Here is a 22,511-nt window from a genome sequence, read left to right as displayed (position 1 = left end):
AAATCAAAAGATCAGAGGAGACACAGTACTTGGAGCAATTAATCAAAGAACTAAAGACAAACAATGAGACCATGGCACAGGATATAAAGGACATGAAGAAGAGCATGGCACAGGATATAAAAGATATGAAGAAGAGTTTAGAAGAGCATAAAGAAGAAATTGCAAGAGTAAATTAAAAAAAAATAGATGTTCTTATGGAAATAAAAGAAACTGTTGACCAAATTAAAAAGATTCTGGATACTCATAGTACAAGACTAGAGGAAGCTGAACAACAAATCAGTGATCTAGAGTACGACAAAATGGAAAATGAAAGAACAAAAGAAAGAATGGAGAAAAAAAATCAAAAAAAATTGAAATGGACCTCAGGGATATGATAGATAAAATAAAACATCCAAATACAAGACTCATTGGTGTCCCAGAAGGGGAAGAGAAGGGTAAAGGTCTAGAAAGAGCTTTCAAAGAAATTGTTGGGGAAAACTTCCCAAACCTTCTACATAATATAAATACACAAAGCATAAATGCCCAGTGAACTCCAAATAGAATAAATCCAAATAAACCCACTCCAAGACATATTCTGATCAGACTGTCAAATACTGAAGAGAAGGAGCAAGTTCTGAAAGCAGCAAGAGAAAAGCAATTCACCACATACAAAGGAAAAAACATAAGACTAAGTAGTGACTACTCGGCAGCCACCATGGAGGCAAGAAGGCAGTGGCATAACATACTTAAAATTCTGAGAGAGAAAAATTACAAACCAAGAATTCTTTATCCAGCAAAGCTCTCCTTCAAATTTGAGGGAGAGCTTAAATTTTTCACAAACAAATGCTGAGATATTTTGCTAATAAAAGACCTGCCCTACTTGAGATACTAAAGGGAGCCCTACTGACAGAGAAACAAAGAAAGGAGAGAGATATATGGAGAAAGATTCCATAATATTAGATGAAGATGCGTTTTTTAAGCCATATAGTGACCACTGAATATAAGTTTGGCTTTATTATCATCATAGTCATCATAAGACACAACTCTATATTAAATTATTTTTAATTCCGTATTTCAGAGAGGAATAAACAGACATTGCAGAATAGTGACATTATAAAGGAGAAAACACACTTGGTATCACATCCTACTCCATGCTGCATTTATTTCACTCTATTTCAAATGGATAACTCAGATTTATGGTATGGCATTCTTTCTGAAACAATAGAAGTCAGAAGATGAAGATACTTGCCTCACTTTTCTGACTTGTTGATTGTAAATGTGGTCATCTCACTTAACTTGTAAGATGACTCTTAGTTTCCTAATTGATAAAACAGGAATTAGTCTAAGAATAATTAAAAATTATTAAATTTAAGTCTGAAAATATAGACTTCTTTTGAACATCCAAAGAAATACTCTTATACTTTTTGAGACCATTGAAAAATGTATATGCTCAGTTATGTTCTATTGGTTGGTGTAGATTAGATGCCATTGTCTGGAGATAGGCATGGGATATATAGAGTAAAGGCATATAGGGAGCAGTGTTGGTGAAAATGTTTATTTATATATGGAGAGACATCTGTTATTGTAGTCATTGAATCACTAAATTTAAGGGGCAATTATTAATTTCTATTTCATACACTGAAACAAAAGAACATTAATTGTGGACCCAAGATTTGCTACTTCTTCCATAGTTAATGGAAAATACTGAACCATTTTAGCTTCTGAGTTCAGATAGAGGGTTTGGCAAAAAAAAAAAAAAAAATCTATTTACTCTCTGATCCCTAAGCTTGTATAGTTTACAGTGAGAATGCCTATAAATAAAACAAAATTATCTCAATTCATTTAGTTTCTTGGTTCAGATAAAAATAATTTGAATAGCAAGGGTTATCTGTAGGCATGTTTGTAAATATACAAAGGAGGAAGAAGGCAAAGTATTGATAGGTATTCAGATTTATTCTGCAACCTAGGTATGGTGAGAATAGTGCAAAAATATCCTCATCTGTAAAATTTATAACACAACCACTATTTTGTGAAATCAAATAAGATGACTATAAATATCTGAAAATTAAATACTATTCTGAAACTTTAAAAAAAATAATAGAGGGGCATATAGGGAAGAAAATATACCTATTGCAAACTAGTTAGTTAGTAGTACTTTAACGTTCTTTCATCAACAGTAACAAATGTACTATACCAATACTATGAGTCAACAAAGGAGGGGGAGTAATTAGGACTATGGGAGGATTTGACTTTCCTTTTTTTTTGTCTGTATTTCTTTTCTGGAGTAATGAAAATGTTCTAAAAATTGAAAAAAAATTAATTGTGGTGATGGATGCACAGCTATATGATGGTACCAGGGGCAATTGATTGATTGTTTGATTGTACACTTTGGATCTTTGGATAATTGTATGGTATGTGAACAATCTCACTAAATAAAAAATTTTTTAAAATAAAAATTTAAAATTTAAAAAATTCAAAAAAGCAAAAAACAAAAAAAAAAAGCATGGGAGTTGAGAAAAAAAAAAAAGATACTGTTCCGGTTCGCTAATGCTGTCATTAAGCAAAATACCAGAAATGGACTGGCTTTTATAAAGGGGGTTTATTTGGTTACAAAGTTACAAAGCCATAAAGTGTCCAAGGTAAAGCATCAACAACCGAGTACCTTCACTGGAGGATGGCCAATGGCATCTGGAAAATCTCTGTTAGCTGGGAAGGCACATGGCTGGCATCTGCTCCAAGTTCTGGTTTCAAAATGGCTTTCTCCCAGCACGTTCCTCTCTAGGCTTCAGCTTCTCTCCAAAATGTCACTCTCAGTTGCTCTTGGGGCATTTGTCCTGTCTTAGCTTCTCTGGAGCAAAAGTCTGCTTTCAAAGGCCTTCTCCAAAATGTCTCTGTAGGCTGAAGCTCCCCTCTCAGCTCCTGTGCATTCTTCAACATGTCTCTCTTGCCTGTAGCAAGCTCGCTCCTTCTGTATGAGCTTATACAGTGCTCTAGTAAACTAATCAAGGCTCATGCTGAATGGGTGGGGCCACACCTCCATGGAAACGATTCCAATTAGAGTCATCACCCACAGTGGGTGGAGCGCATCTCCATGGAAACACTCAAAGAATTACAATCTAATCAACACTGATAAGTCTGCCCACACAAGATTACATCAAAGATAATGGCATTTGGGGGGACATAATATATTCAAACCAGCAGAGGTATCTTCACTGAAGGATGGCCATTGGTGCCTGGAAAACCTCTGTTGGCTCAGAAGGCATGTGGCTGGTGTCTGTTGGCTCCCGGGTGGCGTTTCAAAATGGCATTCTCCAAAATGTCCGTGTCAGCTTCCAACGGCCGTCTTCAAAATGTGTCTCTCAGCTGCAGCTACTCTCTCAGCTCCTGTGCGTTCTTCAAAGTATCCCTCTTGGCTGTAGCAAGCTTGTTCCTTCTGTCTAAGCCTATATAGTGCCCTAGTAAACTAATCAAGGCCCACGCTGAATGGGTAGGGCCATGCCTCCATGGAAATTATCTAATAAGAGTTATCACCTACAAACTGGATGGGTCACATCTCCATGGAAACATTCAAAGGATTCCAGTCTAATCAACATTAATACATCTGCCCCTACAAGATTGCATCAAAGAATATGGCATTTTCAGGGAGACATAATAGATTCAAACTGGCACAGATACTGAAACAGAAAACCCGTCAACCAAGAATCCTATATCTGGCAAAACTGTCCTTCAAATATGAGGGAGAGTTTAAAATATTCTCTGACAGACAATGAGAGAGTTTGTGAAGAAGATACCTGCTCTACAGTAAATACTGGGAGCACTGCTGACAGACAGGAAAAGACAGGAGTGAGAGGTTTGGAACACAATTTTGGATGATGGTTGCACAACAATGTAAGTACACTGAACAAAGATGACTGTGAGTATGGTTGAAAGAGGAAGGTTAGGAGCATGTAGGACACCAGAATGAAAGAGGAAAGATAAAAACTGGGACTGTATAACTCAGTGAAACCTAGAGGGCTCAACAATTGTGATAAAATGTACAATTATGTTTTTACATGAGGGAGAACAAATGAATGTCAACATTGCAAGGTGTTAAAAATGGGGTGGTATTGGGGAAAAAAAAACAATCAATGCACACTAGAGACTACAGTTAACAGAAACACTGTATTATGCTTCCTTTAATATAACAAAGGCAATATACCAAAGCAAAATGCCTATAAGAGGGGGATATAAGGGAGGGGAATGGGACTCTTGGCATGGGTGATGTTGTCTGACTCTTTTATTATACTTTAGTTTAATTCTATCTTTCCTTTTGTTGCTTTTTACCTGTCATTTTTTTTGTCTTTCTTTTTCTTTTGTCTCTCTACCTTCTTTGACTCTTCCTGCTTCTCTGTGGAAGAAATGGAGATGTCTTTATATAGATAGTGGTGATGGCAGTGAATATATAAATACAAGATTATACAGGGAACCATTGATTGTTTACTTAGGATGGAATGTATGGTGTGTGAACAAATCATCTTTTTAAAAAAACGGGTTGATGAAGAAACCTTGAGGGTGCTATATTGAGTGAAATAAGTCAGACACAAAAGGACAAATATTGTATGGTCTCACTAATAGGAACTAATTATAATTTAAACTCATAGGCACAAAATATAGGTTACCAAGATATAGAACAAGGCTAAATAATGGGGAGCGGTTGCTTATTATGAACAGAATGTTTAATTAGGTTGAACTTCAGTGTCTGGAAGTGGACAGAGGTGACGGTAGCACATTATTGTGACAATAACTAACAGTGCTGAATGGTGTGTGAATGTGGTGGAAAGGGGAAGCTTAGAGTCATGTATGTCACCAGAAGGAAAGCTGGAGGTTAAAATATGGGAATATATAACACAGTGAACCTTGCGGTGGACAATGTCCATGATGAACTGTACCAATATTAGAAATATCTTTCATGAACTGAAACAAATGTATGACACTTTAACTAGAAGCTGATAATAAAAGGGTATATAGGGAAAAAAATATACCTATTGAAAACTATGTACTACAGTTAGTAGTATTTTAACATTCTTTCATCAACAGTAACAAATGTACTATACCAATACTATGAGTCAATAATGGGTGGGGAGAGATATGGGAAGATTTGAGTTTTCTTTTTTGTTTTTATTTCTTTTCTGGTGTAATGAAAATGTACTAAAAATTGAAAAAAAAAATGTGGTGATGGATGCACAGCTGTGTGATGGTACCGTGGGCAACTGATTGTGCACTTTGGGTGATTGTATGGTATGTGAACAATCTCAATAAAATTGAATTTAAAAAAAAACTTACTACAAAGCCACAGTGATCAAGACAGTGTGCTACTGCAAAAGGACAGACATATAGATAAATAGAATTGAGAGTCTAGAAAAAAAGCCCTCACATTTATGGTCCATTGAGTTTTGACAAGAGGACCAAGACAATTCAGTGAGGAAAAAATAGCCTTCTAAACAAATAATGAAATAGCCTTTTCAACAAATGGCCATAACCAATGGATATTCACTTGTAAAAGAATGAAGTTGGATCTCTGTCTCACACCATCAACAAAAACTAACTCAAAATGGATTGAAGACATAAATATAAAAACTAATACTGTAAAACTTTCAGAAGAAAAACAAACCACTCCATGAATAGGCATAAATAACCATGACTTGGCATTATGCAATGGTTTCTTAGGTATTGTGCCAGTTTGAATGTATTATGTCCCCCCCAAACGCTATTATCTTTGATGTAATCTTGTGTGGGCAGACCTATCAGTGTTAATTAGATTGTAATTCTTTGAGTGTTTCCATGGAGATGTGCCCCACCCAACTGTGGGTGATGACTCTGATTGGATAATTTCCATGGAGGTATGGCCCCGCCCATTCATTGTGGGCCTTGATTAAATTACTGGAGCACTATACAAGCTCAGACAGAAAGAGCAAGCTAGCCACAACCAAAAGGGACACTTTGAAGAATGCACTGGAACCGGGAGAGGAGCTTCAGCCTACAGAGACATTTTGGAGAAGGCCTTTGAAAGCAGATTTTTGCCCCAGAGAGGCTAAGAGAGGACAAACGCCCCAAGAGCAACTAAGAGTGACATTTTTGAGGAGCTGAAGCCTAGAGAGGAACATCCTGGGAGAAAGCCATTTTGAAACCAGAACTTGGAGCAGACGTTGGCCACTTGCCTTCCCAGCTAACAGAGGTTTTCCGGACGCCATTGGCCATCCTCCAGTGAAAGTACCCGATTGTTGATGCATTACCTTGGACACTTTATGGCCTTAAGACTGTACCTGTGTAACCAAAATAACCCCCCTTTTATAAAAGCCAATCCATCTCTGGTGTTTTGCATTCTGGCAGCATTAGCAAACTAGAACAGGTATGAAACCAAAAGTACAAACAACAACAAAAATAGATTAAAAAGGACCTCATCAAAAATAAAAACCATTTGTTATTCAAAGAATTATCAATAAAGTAAAAAGACAATCCACAGAATGGGAGAAAATAATTTATCTGACAAGGGATTAAGAAATATAGAAAGAACTCTTACAACACAACAATAAAAAGGCAAGCAATCCAATAAAAATGGAAAGGACCTGAATATACCTTTCTCCATAGAAGATATACAAACAGCTAATAAGCACATGAAAAGATGCTCAACATCATTAGCCATCAGGATGATCAAAATTGTAATGAGATACCAATTCACATCCACTAAGATGGCTATAACCAAAAAGACAGATAATAACAATTACTGGCAAGAATGTGGAGATATTGGACTGCTGGTGGAAATATAAAATGGTGCAGTTACTTTAGAAAAGTCTGGCAGTTCTTTGAAAACATTAAGTTACTACCAATCCATTCCCAGGTGTATAACCAAGAGAAGTGAAAATATTCCCCAAAAAACCTGTACATGAATCTTGATAGCAACAGTATGTATAATGGCTAAAAGGTGGAAAAAAAACCAAATGTCCATCAACTGGTGAAGGAACAAACAAAATATGGTTTGTCTATACGAGGGAATGTTATTCAGCCATAAAAAGGAATGAAGCACTGATACATGCTACAACACAGATGAACTTCATAAACATTATGCTAAGTGAAAGAAGCCAGTCACAAAGGACCATATAATGCATGATTCCAATAATATGAAATGCCCAGACTAGGCAAATACACAGAGATAGAATGTAGATTAGTGGTTGCCTGGGTGGGTAGGGGAATTGGGGAAAAATGGAAGTGACTTCTAATGAGTTTGCTGGTTTGGATATATGTTATGTCCCCCAAGAAAAAGCCATGATCTTTTAGTCCAATCTTGTGGGATATTTGGCTTAGGTTGTTTCCATGAAGATGTGACCCAACTGTAGGTGATAATTTTGATCAGATCATTTCCATGGAGGTGTGGCCCCGCCCATTCAGCGTGGATCTTAATTAGTTTACTGGAGTACTTTATAAAGAGCCACACAGGCTCAGATGCTTGCTGCAGCTTAGAGAGACATTTTGAAGATGGCCGTTGAAAACTGACACTGACATTTTGGAGAATGCCATTTTGAAACACAACCTGGGAGCAAGCAAACACCTGCCACGTGCCTTCCCAGCCAACAGAGGTTTTCCGGATTCCAATGGCCTTTCTCCAGTGAAGGTACTCTATTGTTGACACTTTACCTTGGACAATTTATGGCCTTAAGAATGTAACTTTGCAACCAAATAAACCTCCTTTATAAAAGCCAATCCATTGCTGGTATTTTGCACAAAGGCAGCATTAGCAACCCGGAACAAGGGTGTTTGGCTTTCTGGGGAGGGATGGTCATGAAAATGTTGTAAAAGTTATTGTGGTAATGGTTGCACAACTCTGAATATAATAAAAACCAATGAATTGTATACTTACAATGCGTGGACTCTATGGTATGTGAATTATGTCTCAATAAAGTTGTTATTAAAAAATAGAGACAATTGTCCCCAAATGGAAAATGGCACTTCAAAAATACAAAACAAAACAAAGCAGGTCAGCAGTTACCAGGGTTATTGGGAGGGGAAGTTGAAGGACGTTTGGGGGGTGGCAGAACCGCTCTGTATCTTGACTGTGGTGGTGCTGATGTGGGTCTATACATGGGTCAAAATTTTTAGAACTGTGCATCTCCAAAAAAGTCAGTTTTACTGTATTACAATTTTTTAAAATAATATTTAAAGTGACACAAACCAGAATGAATGTGCTAAGAATGTGCTTAGAAACAGTGTGTACTTTTCAGTAAGTAAAACCTGGCCCCTGTGATTCTATTTATGCCATGAATTTGCACATTTTCTTTTCCTCGCAGAATGAAATGATAAACTTCAGCCTAGCCCAAGAGAAATTAACATATATTCAGAATCATTTGGATCTAAACTAATGAAGAGGAATTGCACTGCTGAAAAGTCGAGGAGTGCACCATGTGCTTTGACCATATTCTAAGCATCAACAAAGCAACACTACATGACACTGTGACAAGCACCACAGTCAGAGCCAAGACTGAAGAAACATTATTAACTATTCTGAACTTTCAAATTATAAACTCCTCCTGTAGTCAATTAGACCACAGGTATTCACTAGTGATGTTTCATAAATTACAGATTTAAAGTAATAAGGAATAAAAGGTAAGTAGTCACCATCTGTGCCAGTTTGAATGTATTATGTCCCCCAAAATGCCATTATCTTTGATGCAATCTTGTGTGGGCAGACATATTAGTGTTGATTAGATTGTAATTCTTTGATTGAGTGTTTCCATGGAGATGGGACCCACCCAACACGTATTAGTGTTGATTAACTGTAATTCTTTGAGTGTTTCCATGGAGATGTGACCCACCCAACTGTGGGTGATAACTCTGATTAGATAATTTCCATGGTGGTGTGGCCCCGCCCATTCAGCGTGGGCCTTGATTAGTTCACTGGAGCCCTATAAAAGCTCAGACAGAAGGAGGGAGATTGCTATAGCCAAGAGGGACACTTTGAAGAACGGACAGGAGCTGAGAGAGAAGCTGCAGCTTACAGAGACATTTTAGAGATGGCCTTTGAAAGCAGAGTTTTGCTCCGGAGAAGCTAAGAGAGGACAAACTCCCCAAGAGCAACTGAGAGTGACATTTGGAAGAGAAGCTGCAGTCTAGAGAGGAATGTCCTGGGAGAAAGCCATTTTGAAACACAACCTGGGAGAAAGCAGATGCTAGCCACATGCCTTCCCAGCTAAGAGAAGTTTTCTGGACGCCATTCGCCATCCTCCAGTGAAGGTACCTTGGACACTTTATGGCCTTGAGACTGTAACTGTGTACCCAAATAAAACCCCTTTTATAAAAGCCAGTTCCTCTCTGGTGTTTTGCATTCCAGCAGCGTTAGCAAACGAGAACACCATCTAAGTTATTTTTTATTCAATTTGCCTACACACAGATAATCTTAACCATTTTAACTTCATCTAAAACCATCCCACTCTCAACTTACAGGAAGAGATAGGTCAGCCAGAAATAACATTCTATGCTCCATACCTAAACAGAGTCCCTCTCTGATAACGATGGTGGAATGAAGTGGATATGCAAATCCCCACAGATAACACCTATTAAAAAATAGAATTTTTGAAACCATTTAAAGACACTGTAAAGCATCCAAAAGCAAATGGAAAACAGAGGAAAATTTAATTTCAGAAAACTGCAACTGGAATGAGTAAAAACTAAGAATGTGCAGCTTACTGGCTATAGGCTGTGCCTCAACCCCCAAGGCTACATGAAACAAGTGGTAGACAAAGCCACAGCCTTATAAGCTAAAGGAATCAGAGATCAGAATGCAGAACATGGAAAGAAGTTGGAAATTTAAAGTGGAAATTCTGGAAGCATGAAGTCCTCAGAAAAAGTGAAGCCCAAATTCAGGGCAGAACCTCCCCAAATTTGTGGCTTACAGCTAATCTACACACGGGCAAGGGAGACCTGGAAAACCCAGCAAAAGAGAAGTAGAAGTCAGAGAGATATTCCCTCTTGAAAGATGGAACCCTACAGAATCAAACCTGTGAATTTCATGTTTTTCTCAACTCAGGGTATTTCTTAACCTTGTGCACATCAAGTGGCAGAACAAAGACGCTGGACAGGCTTGAAGGATCAGAAAGCTCCAAACCAGAAGAAACATGGAAACCACAGGGAGGGGGAGCCCAATTCATGCCCAAATTTTGTCTGACCACCAATTTTACAGGTATAGAGAAGACCCCCCCACAAAGCTGAACTCAAGAAGCAGCTGTGGGAAATCATAAGAACAGATGTCAGTGGTTGCACATCACAAGGGAGACAAAGTTTGCATTTTGAACCAGGCAAGTTAGATGCCTACTGGAACAAAGACACAAAAATTCTCAGAAAACACAAAAGAATTCAGAGTTACTACAAGGTATTCTCAATGTCTACTTTCAACCAAAAGCTACTAGACACTCAAAGAATCAGAAAAATGTAGCCCAAATTCAGGAAATAAGACAGTCAATGGAAGCTGACTATGAGGGGCCCAGGTGTTGGATTTAGCAGGGAAGGATTTCAAAAACAGCTTTAAAAATGTGTTCAAAGAATTAAAAGAAAATAATTCAAAGAATTGAAGGAAAATATGTGATCAATGAATAAATGGATAGGGAATATCAACAGAGGTATGTAAGCCACAAAAAATAAAAGAAATTCCAGAGCCGAAAAGTAGAATAACTGAAAATTTTTAATGGGCTCAACAACAAATTGGAAATGGGAAATGAACTTGAATATAGATCAATGGAAATTCCCCAACCAAACAAGAGAAAAAAAATTCTGAAGAAAAATAAACAAAACCTCAGAGTCCAGTAGGACAATATGAAGCACTCTGACATACACAGAATTGGAATCCCAGAAAGAAAAGAAGAAAAGTGGCTTAAAAAATATTTGAAGAATTAATAACTAAAAATTTCCAAACCTAGTAAAAAGCATTCATTTACAGATTCAGAAAGCTCACCAAACTCCAAGCAAAATAAACAGAAAGAAAGTCACTGCTACATACATCATAGTCAAACTCAAAAAGGAAAAGAGAGAATCTTGAAAGCAGTCAGAGAAAAATGACAAATTATGTCTGAGGGAACAATGATAAGATCATGGATGACTTCTCATCACAAACAGTGAAAGTCTAAAGAAAATAGAATGGTATATTCAAAATTGTCAAAGAGAGAAACTATCACTAAGAATTCTATATAGAGTTAAGCCATCCTTCAAATATGAAAGTGAAATAAAATACTGTTTCAGTAAACAAATTTGAGAGAATTTGTTGCCAGAAGAACTGCACTATTAGAAATGCTGAATAAACTACTTTAGTATGAAGGGAAATGACACTAGAAGGCAACTGGAACCTATCTGAAAAAATTAAAAGCACTAAAAATGATTAAATATGTGAGTAAATATTTTAAAACTATATATATTTTTCTTCTCTTAATATCTTTAAAAGACATGACTGTTTAAAGGAGAAATCATAACACATAAACAGATGTAATATATAACAACAATAGCACTATGGATGAGGGTTAAATAAAAATACACCATGGCAAAGTTCTTATATTTTACCTGAAGTAATTCATTATTAACTGTAAGTAAATTAGGATAAGTTTAAGTTCCAGATAAAGATCCCTAGAGCAACAACTACAATAAAATGATGTAAAAAGAGAGCTAGAAAGTCAACAGAGAAATTAAAATGGACTATTAAAAATATCTGATAAAAACAAAAGAAGACAGGAAAAGGGGAACAGAGAAACAAAAAACAATTGAGACCAATAAAACAAATTGCAAATGGCAGACCTAAGTACAACCAAATCAATAATTCAATACAAACAGACCAATGTGTTCTGATGAAAAGACAAAAACTGTCTTTGATTAAAATCCCAATCCCAATTATACACAATCTTTGAGATACACACTTTAAATATGATGACCCAAATAGATTGAAAGTAAAGCTGAAAAACTAAATCACATGCAAACAGTAAGAAAAGCGAAGTGGCTTATACTAATAACAGACAAAACAGACAGCATGAAAAGAAGTATTACAAGAGACAGTGAGGGACGGGACACTTCATAATGATAAAATGGCCAAAACATCAGGTGGATGCAACCATTATAAACATAGGCGTAACCAATAACAAAGCTTCAAAATACAAAAGTAAAACCTGATCACACTAAAGGGAGAAAACACAAATCCACAAACATAGATAAAGATTTTAATAGACTTCCTTCAATAATTGATAGAATTAAACAAAAAAGTCAGCAAGAATGTAGAAGATCTGAATAACATCATCAATCACCTTATCCTAACTGATCTTTATAGAACATCACACCCAACAGCTACAGAATATACATTATTTTCAAGTCCACATGGGAGTGTTCACCAAGATAGATCATATGCTGAGTCATAAAACAAGTCTCAATAATTTTCAAAATATTTATAATTTAACAGATTATAATCTGACTGCAATAGAACTAAATTTAAAAATCAATTTAAAAAATCAGGAATTACCCTAAATATCTGTAAATGAAACAATTCTCTTTTAAAGAACCCATAGAACTCACAAAAGAAATTAGAAGATATTTTGAACTGAAAAATAATAAAAATTGTTAAATTAGACTTCATCAAAACTAAAATCTTCCGCTCTTTGAAAAACAGTTAATAAGGCAAAATCTTTTCAAAACATATATCTGATATAGAATTAATCTCCATAATATATAGAGAACTATAAAAATTCAGCCACAAGAAAACATGTAACCCAATAAAAAATGAACAAAATGATTTGGACAGACACTTCACCAAAGAAGATATATGATTATCTACTGGCAAACAAAAAAATGCTCAACACCATTTGTTGTTAGGGAAATGCATATTAAAACCACAATGAGATGCCACAACGAACCTTCTGGAATGTTTAAAATTAAAAAGACTGGCAATACCAAGTATTGGCAAGGATGTAGAGCAACTGGAACTTCCCTACATTGCCTGTAGCAATGTAAAATGGTACATAACTCGGGAAAAACGTTTACAGATTCTTGTAAAGTTAAATATACACTTACCATATGCCCCAAAATCCCACTCAAAGCTATTGACTCAAGAAAAAAATGAAAATGTATGTCTACAAAAAGATTTGTACACAAATATTCTGAATAGCTTTATTCATAACACAAAAATCTGGAAATAACCAAAATGTCCATCAATAGGTGAGTGGATAAATAAACTGTGGTGCATCCAAACAAGGGTCTACTACTCAGCAATAAAAAGGAATAAACCACTGATACATGCTTTAACTTGGGTGATCTTCAAAAACATTATGCTAGGAGAAAAAAGCCAGACCCAAAGAAAAGACCACACACTGTATTATTCCATTCATGTTAAATGCCCAGAAAAGGCAAATCAGTAGAAATGGAAAGTAGAAAATTGGCTGCCTGGGGCTAGGGTGGGGAGCAGGGACTTGCTGCAAACAGGCATAAAGGAACTTTGGGGATGATGAAGTGTTCTAAACTGGATTGTGGTGATGGCTGCACAACTCTATAAATTTTCTAAACATTGTTGAATTATACACTTACAGTGAGTGAATTTTATGTCTGTAAATACCTCAACAAAGCTGTTTCTTTAAAATGGAAATACATTGTTTAAAAAATATTCTACTGGGATAATTCTATCAGTACAGGAACAAATTTGGAAAGAAAAAATACATAGACATAAACTTACACATATGTATAAAAATAAGTATTTATATATAATATATACAATAATGAATCTGTGCAAATATTTTTTATTTTGTCTCTCCAAAAATACATAGTAAACAAATTTTTAAATTGGCAATGTATGCCTGGAGAATATATTTGCTTTCTTTATTTTTCTACGGGTTTAATACTTTTTAAACCTACTAGTCTGATGTGCCTCAGCTCAATATCTGGAAGTCCTCCTTCTACCCCGAAGTTCTGGACCTGCTTTGGAAGGAAGGGGCAGCCACAAACAGAACCAAACGCCCTTGGTATCACCTCCTCCAGGAGCAGGTCTGGGTAAGACCAAGGTCAAGCTCTTTATGCCCCATCAAGGTGGAATCCTTTAACAGTTGTTGTTACTATTAGGAGGATGCCATCTATGGCACAAATGATTTTGTTACAGATTTAAGACCAGCTATTTGGGAGAAAATGACACAACTGATGAGTATCCCAGGAAAGAAGAATTACAAAGGGGTTCCTTTCCTTTTAACCCATTCTCCAAGTGCTTTGCTCTGTCTAAAATTAATGACTAAAGAACACGACCACTCAAAAATAGTGAAATGGCACATCAAAATCAAAGAGCAAATGGCTACCATGACGAAAAAAACAGCAAGTTGCCAGAAGACTCAAGAAACGTAGCCTCTGTCACTAACCTTGCAAATAATGAACTAAAGGAGCTGTCTGGGTGGGAAACAGATGCCATCTCATTGAGAAAAAGAAAAAAAGAAAGTGAAGAATCCAGACTCACTCCATCTTGGACAGGTGGGGCATAAACACAAGGTGAACAAGGTTCAAAACCATAATCAGCCCTTCATCCCTGAGCAAAATAGGGAACGGTATTTCCGTTTATTTGGAAATTTTATTTTTGCTAAAATTTATAAGAACCAAATGGCAAAGCTGAGACCAGTTGGGTCCGAGTCATTGACAGCCTTTAAAACTTCAAGAAACCATTAAAGAAAGCAACTTTAAAGAAGAGACCGACCCCTTCGGCAAAACGGTACCATTCTACACTTAGTTCTCGTCACAGCCCCTAAAAATAAGTCACAGACGTTTAACCTAACCTTGCTATCATGGCCGAACTCCCTCTCTTCTGAGGTAATGTCTATAAATCTTGGCATCGGTGTGCTTTTGCACCATGTGTCAGCTATTAGCAATGGTATTTTCCCCAACAGCTAATTGGTAACATTAAAGAAAAGAAATGAAAGGCATTGTGCTTGTCGAGTCCTTTTACACCATTAACTGCAACAAGTGTTTTCACGGGGACATGGATGGCAATGCCTGGGAATCAAAGGGGCCTGGTTTTCACCGTGTGCCAGTGAGACGAGAAATGTGGTGAAAATGAAATCCATACCTTGAGCTGATTTACATGGCAGCTTAATTAGTCATACTTCACTGTGCCAGAACATTCTCTCCAAACAACACTTGAGCTAAGGGAGCCCCCCAAGGAGGCAGACATCTAGAAAGTCTCCCTGCCACAGATCCTGAGATGGAGGTGGTCCCGAGCTGCCACCTGTCCATTACCTTTCATTTTGGTTGTGTAAAATCCAACAGCCGCTCCGTTTCTCCACAGAATTTTAGCTTGCTCCTTCACAGAGTGAGGTAGAAAAAACATGTCATCATCATCCAAATTTCTCTCCAATCTTCCAAAAATAATGACATTTAGAATGAAAAGCACAATCCTTTCCCCGAATGACTGAACCTTTGAAGAGAAAAAAAAAGGAACAAACCAGTGAGACCAGGGAGAAAAATGAGACGCAATCAATTTTGTGTTTGGAATCAACCCACACTCCGGGGCCAGCAGTGTGTGCTCCCCCATCATAGGATTGTTTTCATACTCAAAGCCAAACTGTGAATTATGCTTCTAACGGGTCTTCACGCCACTGACCTTTTGCACCCACACGGCCTCCAGGAAGGGAGGGTGGGCAGTGCCAGAAAGGCTCCTAGGTCCCACAGGCCACAGACATGAAATGCTAAGACTCCAGAGCACAACAAATCACACACACTAGCAAAGCAGGGGCCCATCTTGAGGGAAACCAGGACAGGTCATTTCAGCAGATCCACTGGATCTGCATCTTTATTGACAGTCAAGGACCTGGCACCTGAATTCTGGCACCCAGAAGGAGGGTTAATTATTGGGGAGATCAATTACTACACAGAAAAGCAACCTTTTTATTTATTTATTTATTTATTTATTTGGCTCGGTGGGTTAGAGTGTTTGTAAATAAAAATTAATTTTTAAAAAAGTATATTTAAAAAAAAAAGCAACTGATTTTAAATGGCTCATGGCAGATTTTGAACACACACTGGAGTTCCATCCTAGAAAATTACTGGGACTCAAAGCCCCTTCTTCTCTAAGGCTGTAAAATGGAACAGCCTCTTCCCCATAGCAAAGTCATCACAAATGAAGAAATCGTAGTAGACAAGTTAAATGACTTCCTGCTCCTGCCTGTTATAACTCTCTGTATTTGTACAGCCCATGGAAGCAAATGCGTGGCATTAATCGAAGCCTCCCACTCCCGTACCCACAGCAGATATTGCTAATCAATCCACACTCTAAGATCTGACTGAGCCTGGACATGATCTCAGAACCCTCCAAATGCAGTGTGCCAGATGGCCACAAGTAACAGCCAAAACAAGGTACGTGCAGTGAGACCAGCCAGATATTTAGAAAGTGACTCTATTGCTGTATGGGTTTTGCTCTGGCAACACTGCTAATGATGCCTAAGTGTGTGGGTGTTTGTCATCTCATCCTACGCATCACAGGTTCAAAAACACCTTTACCTGGGCTAGGACTCTCTCCTGCAGGCTATTGTTAGATCTCATCACTCCCCAGGGAGTCTGCAGGTCCCAGATAACTAGGCCCTGGTTTGTAGGTGAGGACACTGAAGCTCAAGGAGGATAAGGGATCACATTTATTGATTTCTCTGCCTCATTCCAAAGAGGACTGGTGGCAGCGATACCAGGGTCTAACAGAGGCCAGCTCGAAATGACAGCCCAGGGTTTCTGAGGCCCAGACCAGGACACCTGCTCGAGTCAGCCAGAGGTTCCCTTCTGCATCTTTATCCATTAGAACTGAGTCTCTGGAAAAGAGGAAGTTTAATATGTATATGAACACCTGGTTTTGTATTTAAAGGAATAGTAATAATTATTGTTGTTATTTTAATTTGTGATTATGGGTTCTTGGTCCAGGTTTGCTGGGAGATCCTCCAGCAACTGATAAGCTTTTTGGGCTTCCGATTCCTCCTCTGGACAAGTGAGAGGATCATCTAACTGGCCTCTAAAACACTTGTATGTCTCCTGAAGGCTCTGAAAATAAAAATAAGGTAGATTGCTACACCCCAGCAAATGGCACAAAGTATTCAGTGCCAACAAACTTATTAATTGGCTCAGAATATAAAATATTTCACCTCCATCTGGAGCCAAAACTTAGATGAGAAAAGGATTTGTGAAAACCACATCAGCTCAATTTTGAGAAGTGCCACCCTTCTTGTATCTCAGACAGTGACTGCCAAATCAAGTTCAGACTTTCAGAATAACTAGTTAGTCACAAAACCTGATCAGAATGCCGTGGGAGGTTACAGTTTTCAACATCTAAAACCAAAAAGTTCAGAGGAGAGCCAGAAAACAAAAACAGATTGCATCTGGCAGAAAGGAAATATCCAATCAAAAACCAGCGGAGGAAAAAGAGAAAAAACAAAATGCATTTAATTTGCCCAATTTCACTAAGGGGAGAAATAAAACCCAAACATGATTTTGAGTTAGAAAAGTTTCTGAAAACACAAAACTAAGATCCAGTTCTAATTCCCTGAATGAGGACCACTAATCATGTTAACAAACAAACAAGGAAAAACACCATTAAGAAAACTTTCTTAGGTAATTGCTAAAGAATTGGCTAAAAATCAAAATGTAATTAAAAGGAAAAAAAGGTCAAGTACCAAAATTCTAGAAACGGATGGATGAAGTATCCCACATACAGCTGTAGTAAGACAGCTCTTTAAATGTGGTTCATTAAGTGAAAATAGCAGCCGAGTTTCTTTCTGCTAACATAGGCCATCTTTTCAGAAAACATGAGGCTTTTCCTCATCTAAATTTAGAAAAGAAGGCCATGAAGGATGTGACCACTCTCCTTCTGAAAAGAATATTTAGAGTAAGTCAGATTATTCCCAGCACGCACTTAAATCCAGCTGTGGCAAAGGAGCCAGGACAGGACTACAGCTGGGCACAGCACATTCACCTGCTGAGTCTTAACCTCTAGTTAGATTTCTGGACGAAAAACCTTTTCAGAATAATACTGACGGGTCAATTAAAATCCGATCTGCAGTGAAACAGTCCTCTGTGATACCGTACTGGCGGATACACGGCATCACACAATTGTCAAAACTCACAGGACTGTATACACAAAGAGGGAACCCTGATGTAAACCATGGACTACAGTTACTAATAATGTGATAATATTGGTTCATCAATTGTAACATATGGACCACTAGAAACTACATCATTGGAGGTGGGGAAGAGGTTACAAAGGGACTATGAACTTTCTGTGCAATTTTTCTGTAAACCTAAAACTGCTCTGAAAATGAAGTTTATGTTTATTATTTAATATATATATATATATGAAAAAGACAACCCACAGAATGGGAGAAATATTTGCAAATCATATATCGGATAAGGGACTGGTATCCAGAATATATGAGAAACTCTTAGACCTCAACAATGACAAATGACCCAATTTAAAAAGGGGCAAAGAATCTAAATGGATGTTTCTCAAAAAAAAAAAAAAAGATACGGTCAATAAGCATATGAAAGATGCTCAATCATTAGCCATCAGGAAAAGGCAAATCAAAACCACGAGATACCATTTCACACCCACTAGAATGACTAGAATTAAAAAGAAAGATAGTAACAAGTGTTGGCAAGGAATGCAGAGAAACTGGAACTCTCTTACGTTGCCAGTAGAAACATAAAATATTGCAACCACTGTAGAAAATAGTTTGGCAATTTCCAATATGCTAAACAGAGAGTTACCATATGACTCAACAATTCCACTCCTAGGTATATATCCAAAAGAAATGAAAATATATGTCCTCACAAAAACTTGTACACAAATGTTCATCAGAGCTGCTTTATTCACAATAGCTGAAAAGTAGAAACAACACAAATGTCCATCCACAGATGAGTGGATATACAAATGTGGTGTATCCATATAATAGAATATTATTTGGCCATAAAAAGAATGAAGTACTGATACATACTACAACATGGATGAACACTAAAACATTACGCTAAGTGAAAGAAGTCAGACACAAAAGGTCACATATTATACGATTCCATTTACACAAAATGTTCAGAAAGGAAAACCCACAGACACAGAAAGACTAGTGGTTGCCAGCTGCTGAGGGAGGGAGAAATAATGAACGATTTCTAATGGATATAGGATTTCTTTTGGGGGTGATTAAAATGTTCTGGAATCACTTGGCGGGTGACCTCACTGCCCTCCACCCTACGTGGGACCCGACTCCCAGGGATGTAAATCTCCCTGGCAACAAGGACATGACTCCTGGGGATGAATCTGGATCCAGCATAGTGGGATTGAGAATATCTTCTTGACCAAAAGGGGGATGCAAAATGAAACAAAATAAAATTTTAGTGGCTGAGAGATTTCAAATGGAATCAAGAGGTCACTCTGGTGGACATTCTTACACACTATATAGATAACCCTTTTTAGCTTTTAAGGTATTGGAATAGCTAGAAGCAAATACCCGAAACTATCAAACTCCAACCCAGTAGCCTTGACTCTTGAAGAAGATTGTATAAAAATGTAGCTTAGAAGGGGTGACAGTGTAATTGTGAAAGCCTTGTGAATCACACTCCCTTCACCCAGTGTATGGATGGATGAGTTAAAAAATGGGGACAAAAAACAAATAGAAAACAGGGTGGGAGAGAGGGGATGGTTTGGGTGTTCTTTTTTACTTTTATTTTTTATTCTTAATTTTACTTTCTCTGGTATAAGGAAAATGCTCAAAATATAGATTGGGGTGATGAATGCACAACTATATGATGGTACTGTGAACAGTTGATTGTACACCATGGATGACTGTATGATATGTGAATATATCTCAATAAAACAGAATTTTTAAAAAATGTTCTGGAATCAGATGGTGACAGATAAACAACTTCGCAAATATACTAAAAATCACTGAGTTGTACACTTTAAAAGGGTGAACTTTATGGTATGAGAAGTACATCTCAATAAAACTGTTGCTGAGGGAAAAAAAAAACAGACCTGAATCTGTGAGATTAAATTGTGCAACAGAACCAAAACCGGACTATCAATTTATTCCTCAAACTGAACCTGAAAGAGTACTGATATTTCACTCAATATTTACAGGTCCCCAAGCAGTACTCAGACTGCAGTGGACAGACCCACCATTTCGACACTGCAAAGAAGCACCATCTTTCTTCTCATCTGTGGTACAGAACAGGCAGATGTGCATACAGGTCCAAGCTCTCAGCTGTTTTCTCCTTTCCTCCTTGGCCTCCGCTTCAGCCAATGTTCAGCCTAGAGGACCCTGCCTGGGCTCCCAGGAAGCTGCTGCTGCACCTGCCTTCACCCTCACCATCCCAGGCCTCTACTTGACAACTGCTCTAAAGTCACAGCACTTTAAAGATGGCTAGGCTGGACATCACAGCAACCAGAGTTTAAATCCCATAATTCACTCACTAGCTGAGTGACAATTTCTTCATCTGCAAATCCTTAAAGATTCTGAAATGATATAATCCCTGTAAAGATTCTGAAGTGACATTACAGGACAGGATCCAGCACAATGTCTGACACATATTCAGTGTCAGTAAACGTTATTTGAACATACTAAGTAGAATATCCCTAACATATCAGAGCTATGATGCAGATTGAAGTTTTAAAACTAAGACATGAGAGGCCAATCAGGAAGGTAAAAAAGATTTACCAATAGACAGCTATGTGTTGACTACAACCATTTATTACCTTTTTTTCCTTCTTGGCAGGAGTAGACTGCTTTAAGTTATTAAAATGATAATAAGGACGGTGACATTTCAAGTCTATTTTGCAATGTTCATTTAAGAGTACATCGCCTCACCTTCATCAGACCTTCTCTCGCAGGATCAGAGGTTCGTAACACATCTTCGGTAGACCACCAGCATCCCTTTATGTAAACAGCCACAACTAAAGGGGAAGCCAACAGAGAATGATGTGAACACAGCAAACCAGCCACTAGAGAGGCAGTTTTAACAGCAGGGAGTACTGACAAAGAGCCAAGGAAAGATTATGTGTAAGTAAAGCAGGAGATTATTTATTTAGAGCTGGAGTTTCAATTTTGGGGGGCCAAAAAAGCTCCATACCAATATAGACAAACTCAGAGTGTAAGAATAACATTTTAAAAGACGTTCCTTTGGTTGTTTTCTGGAAGCGTGTATGGCCCTTTTATGGCCCTTTTTATACCTGCTTCTCCAGTCTGGTGCTGTGTCTGAGCCCAAGGCTTCCAAAAGTCATAGAATAAAATGATGCATCTTCCAAGTCAAACTCTTTTACTTGAAGGTTTGGAGGAAAATGTTAATATGGAGTAGGAAACCGGAGTCCCTTGAATATTTAATATAAGGCTCAAGACTTTAAACCAAATGGTATGAGCCTGTCTGGTTAAGCTGCCATCTCTTCTTTATTCTTCTCTGCCATTTGAGGAACTTTAGCAGAAAACTTTGTGAAGACCAGATTACAAGGACATTAGCCAGTTATTAAACACTAACTCTGCGTAGCCCCTCCTCTGCAAAGACTAACAGCATCGAATCCACTGTCAGTTTCGTACCAGTGGTGAATTACATCCTCTCAGATAATACTTCCAAAATTGATGGTGCATGCTGAGATACAAGGGCCAATTAAATGCTTGACATCTGCCTTCATTTATTCAACTTGTTCGTTTTCAAAGTGGCACCGGAGTAGAGCTCAGAGAAGGTTGATAAAGCCATAAGGATTATTTTTCTGCCTAACAAGGTGAATCAATAATGTTTGATTTACTAAAACAGTGTATTCCTTCAAACAAGAAACACATTATGATTTGGTGTTTATTGGGTGCCTTGCAAGTGTCACGGAGCACTGAGAAGCATTAACTAGTCACACAAGTTGTCACAAAATAGATGGAATTGTTTTGCGTTTTTCTTCCCCCATAGCTAATTGTAAACTGCTAAGTATAGATAACAATGAAAATGAAGTCCAGTCAAATTTAACAAGCCTAAAATAAACTGTCCTGGAAACAGCCTTCTGGAGAGCAGCAGCTTTTGATCAGTAAAGCAGGATACCTAGTTAAGAGGAAACAGGAAGGAGATATGGTAGCAAAGCCCTTGGAGAGAGGCTGTCCCCAGCTCATGAGGACACATGACAGATCCTGGGGGACTGACAGGTGCTGGAGAGCCGCAGGGCACTGCTTCTTAGAACCTAGCGCTAGCAACCACGACACCCAGATTTGTCAAAAGAAGCGACGATCCTGACCGGTACCCTCTGACTCTCCACCATCAATGCCTGAGAAGAGGCTGAGCACATGCAGTGGTCGTGGCCATCAACAGGGACTTGACGAGTGCCAACCTCGCTGCACCAATTTAATTTCCTCCTCCCACCGACTGACAGCTGACGCGGACCACAAGGATGATATCAGCAATAGATTTTATTCCGTGACAGTCCATGGTTTCTCAAACAAGTGAAGACAGCCAGGTCCCACAGGCCTGGATTCCTCCGAGCTCAGCACCATCAAATGAATCAGACTACA

The 22,511-nt window shown here is 37.9% G+C and overlaps 1 protein-coding gene across 2 annotated transcripts in view; it reads right to left on the bottom strand.

Moving 5' to 3' along the window:
• The window catches only part of FAM169B (family with sequence similarity 169 member B), a 104,561-nt gene that overhangs the window by 24,193 nt on the left and 57,857 nt on the right, over positions 1-22,511 (bottom strand). For both annotated transcript variants that reach the window (XR_005216341.1, XM_037832935.1), the window contains exons 4-5: positions 20,835-20,920; positions 15,241-15,418 (exon numbers count right to left, since the gene is read on the bottom strand). Coding sequence is in view for 1 of the 2 variants with exons in the window: in XM_037832935.1 (XP_037688863.1) it covers positions 15,241-15,418; positions 20,835-20,920 (264 nt within the window). In the remaining variant the exon portion in view is untranslated. The remainder of the gene's footprint in view (positions 1-15,240; positions 15,419-20,834; positions 20,921-22,511) is intronic.

Source organism: Choloepus didactylus, chromosome 4 (assembly GCF_015220235.1).
Source record: "Choloepus didactylus isolate mChoDid1 chromosome 4, mChoDid1.pri, whole genome shotgun sequence".
Taxonomy (NCBI): Eukaryota; Metazoa; Chordata; class Mammalia; order Pilosa; family Megalonychidae; genus Choloepus; species Choloepus didactylus.
Note: the sequence above shows the minus strand (reverse complement) of the source record. Positions and strands in the feature narration are given on the sequence as shown.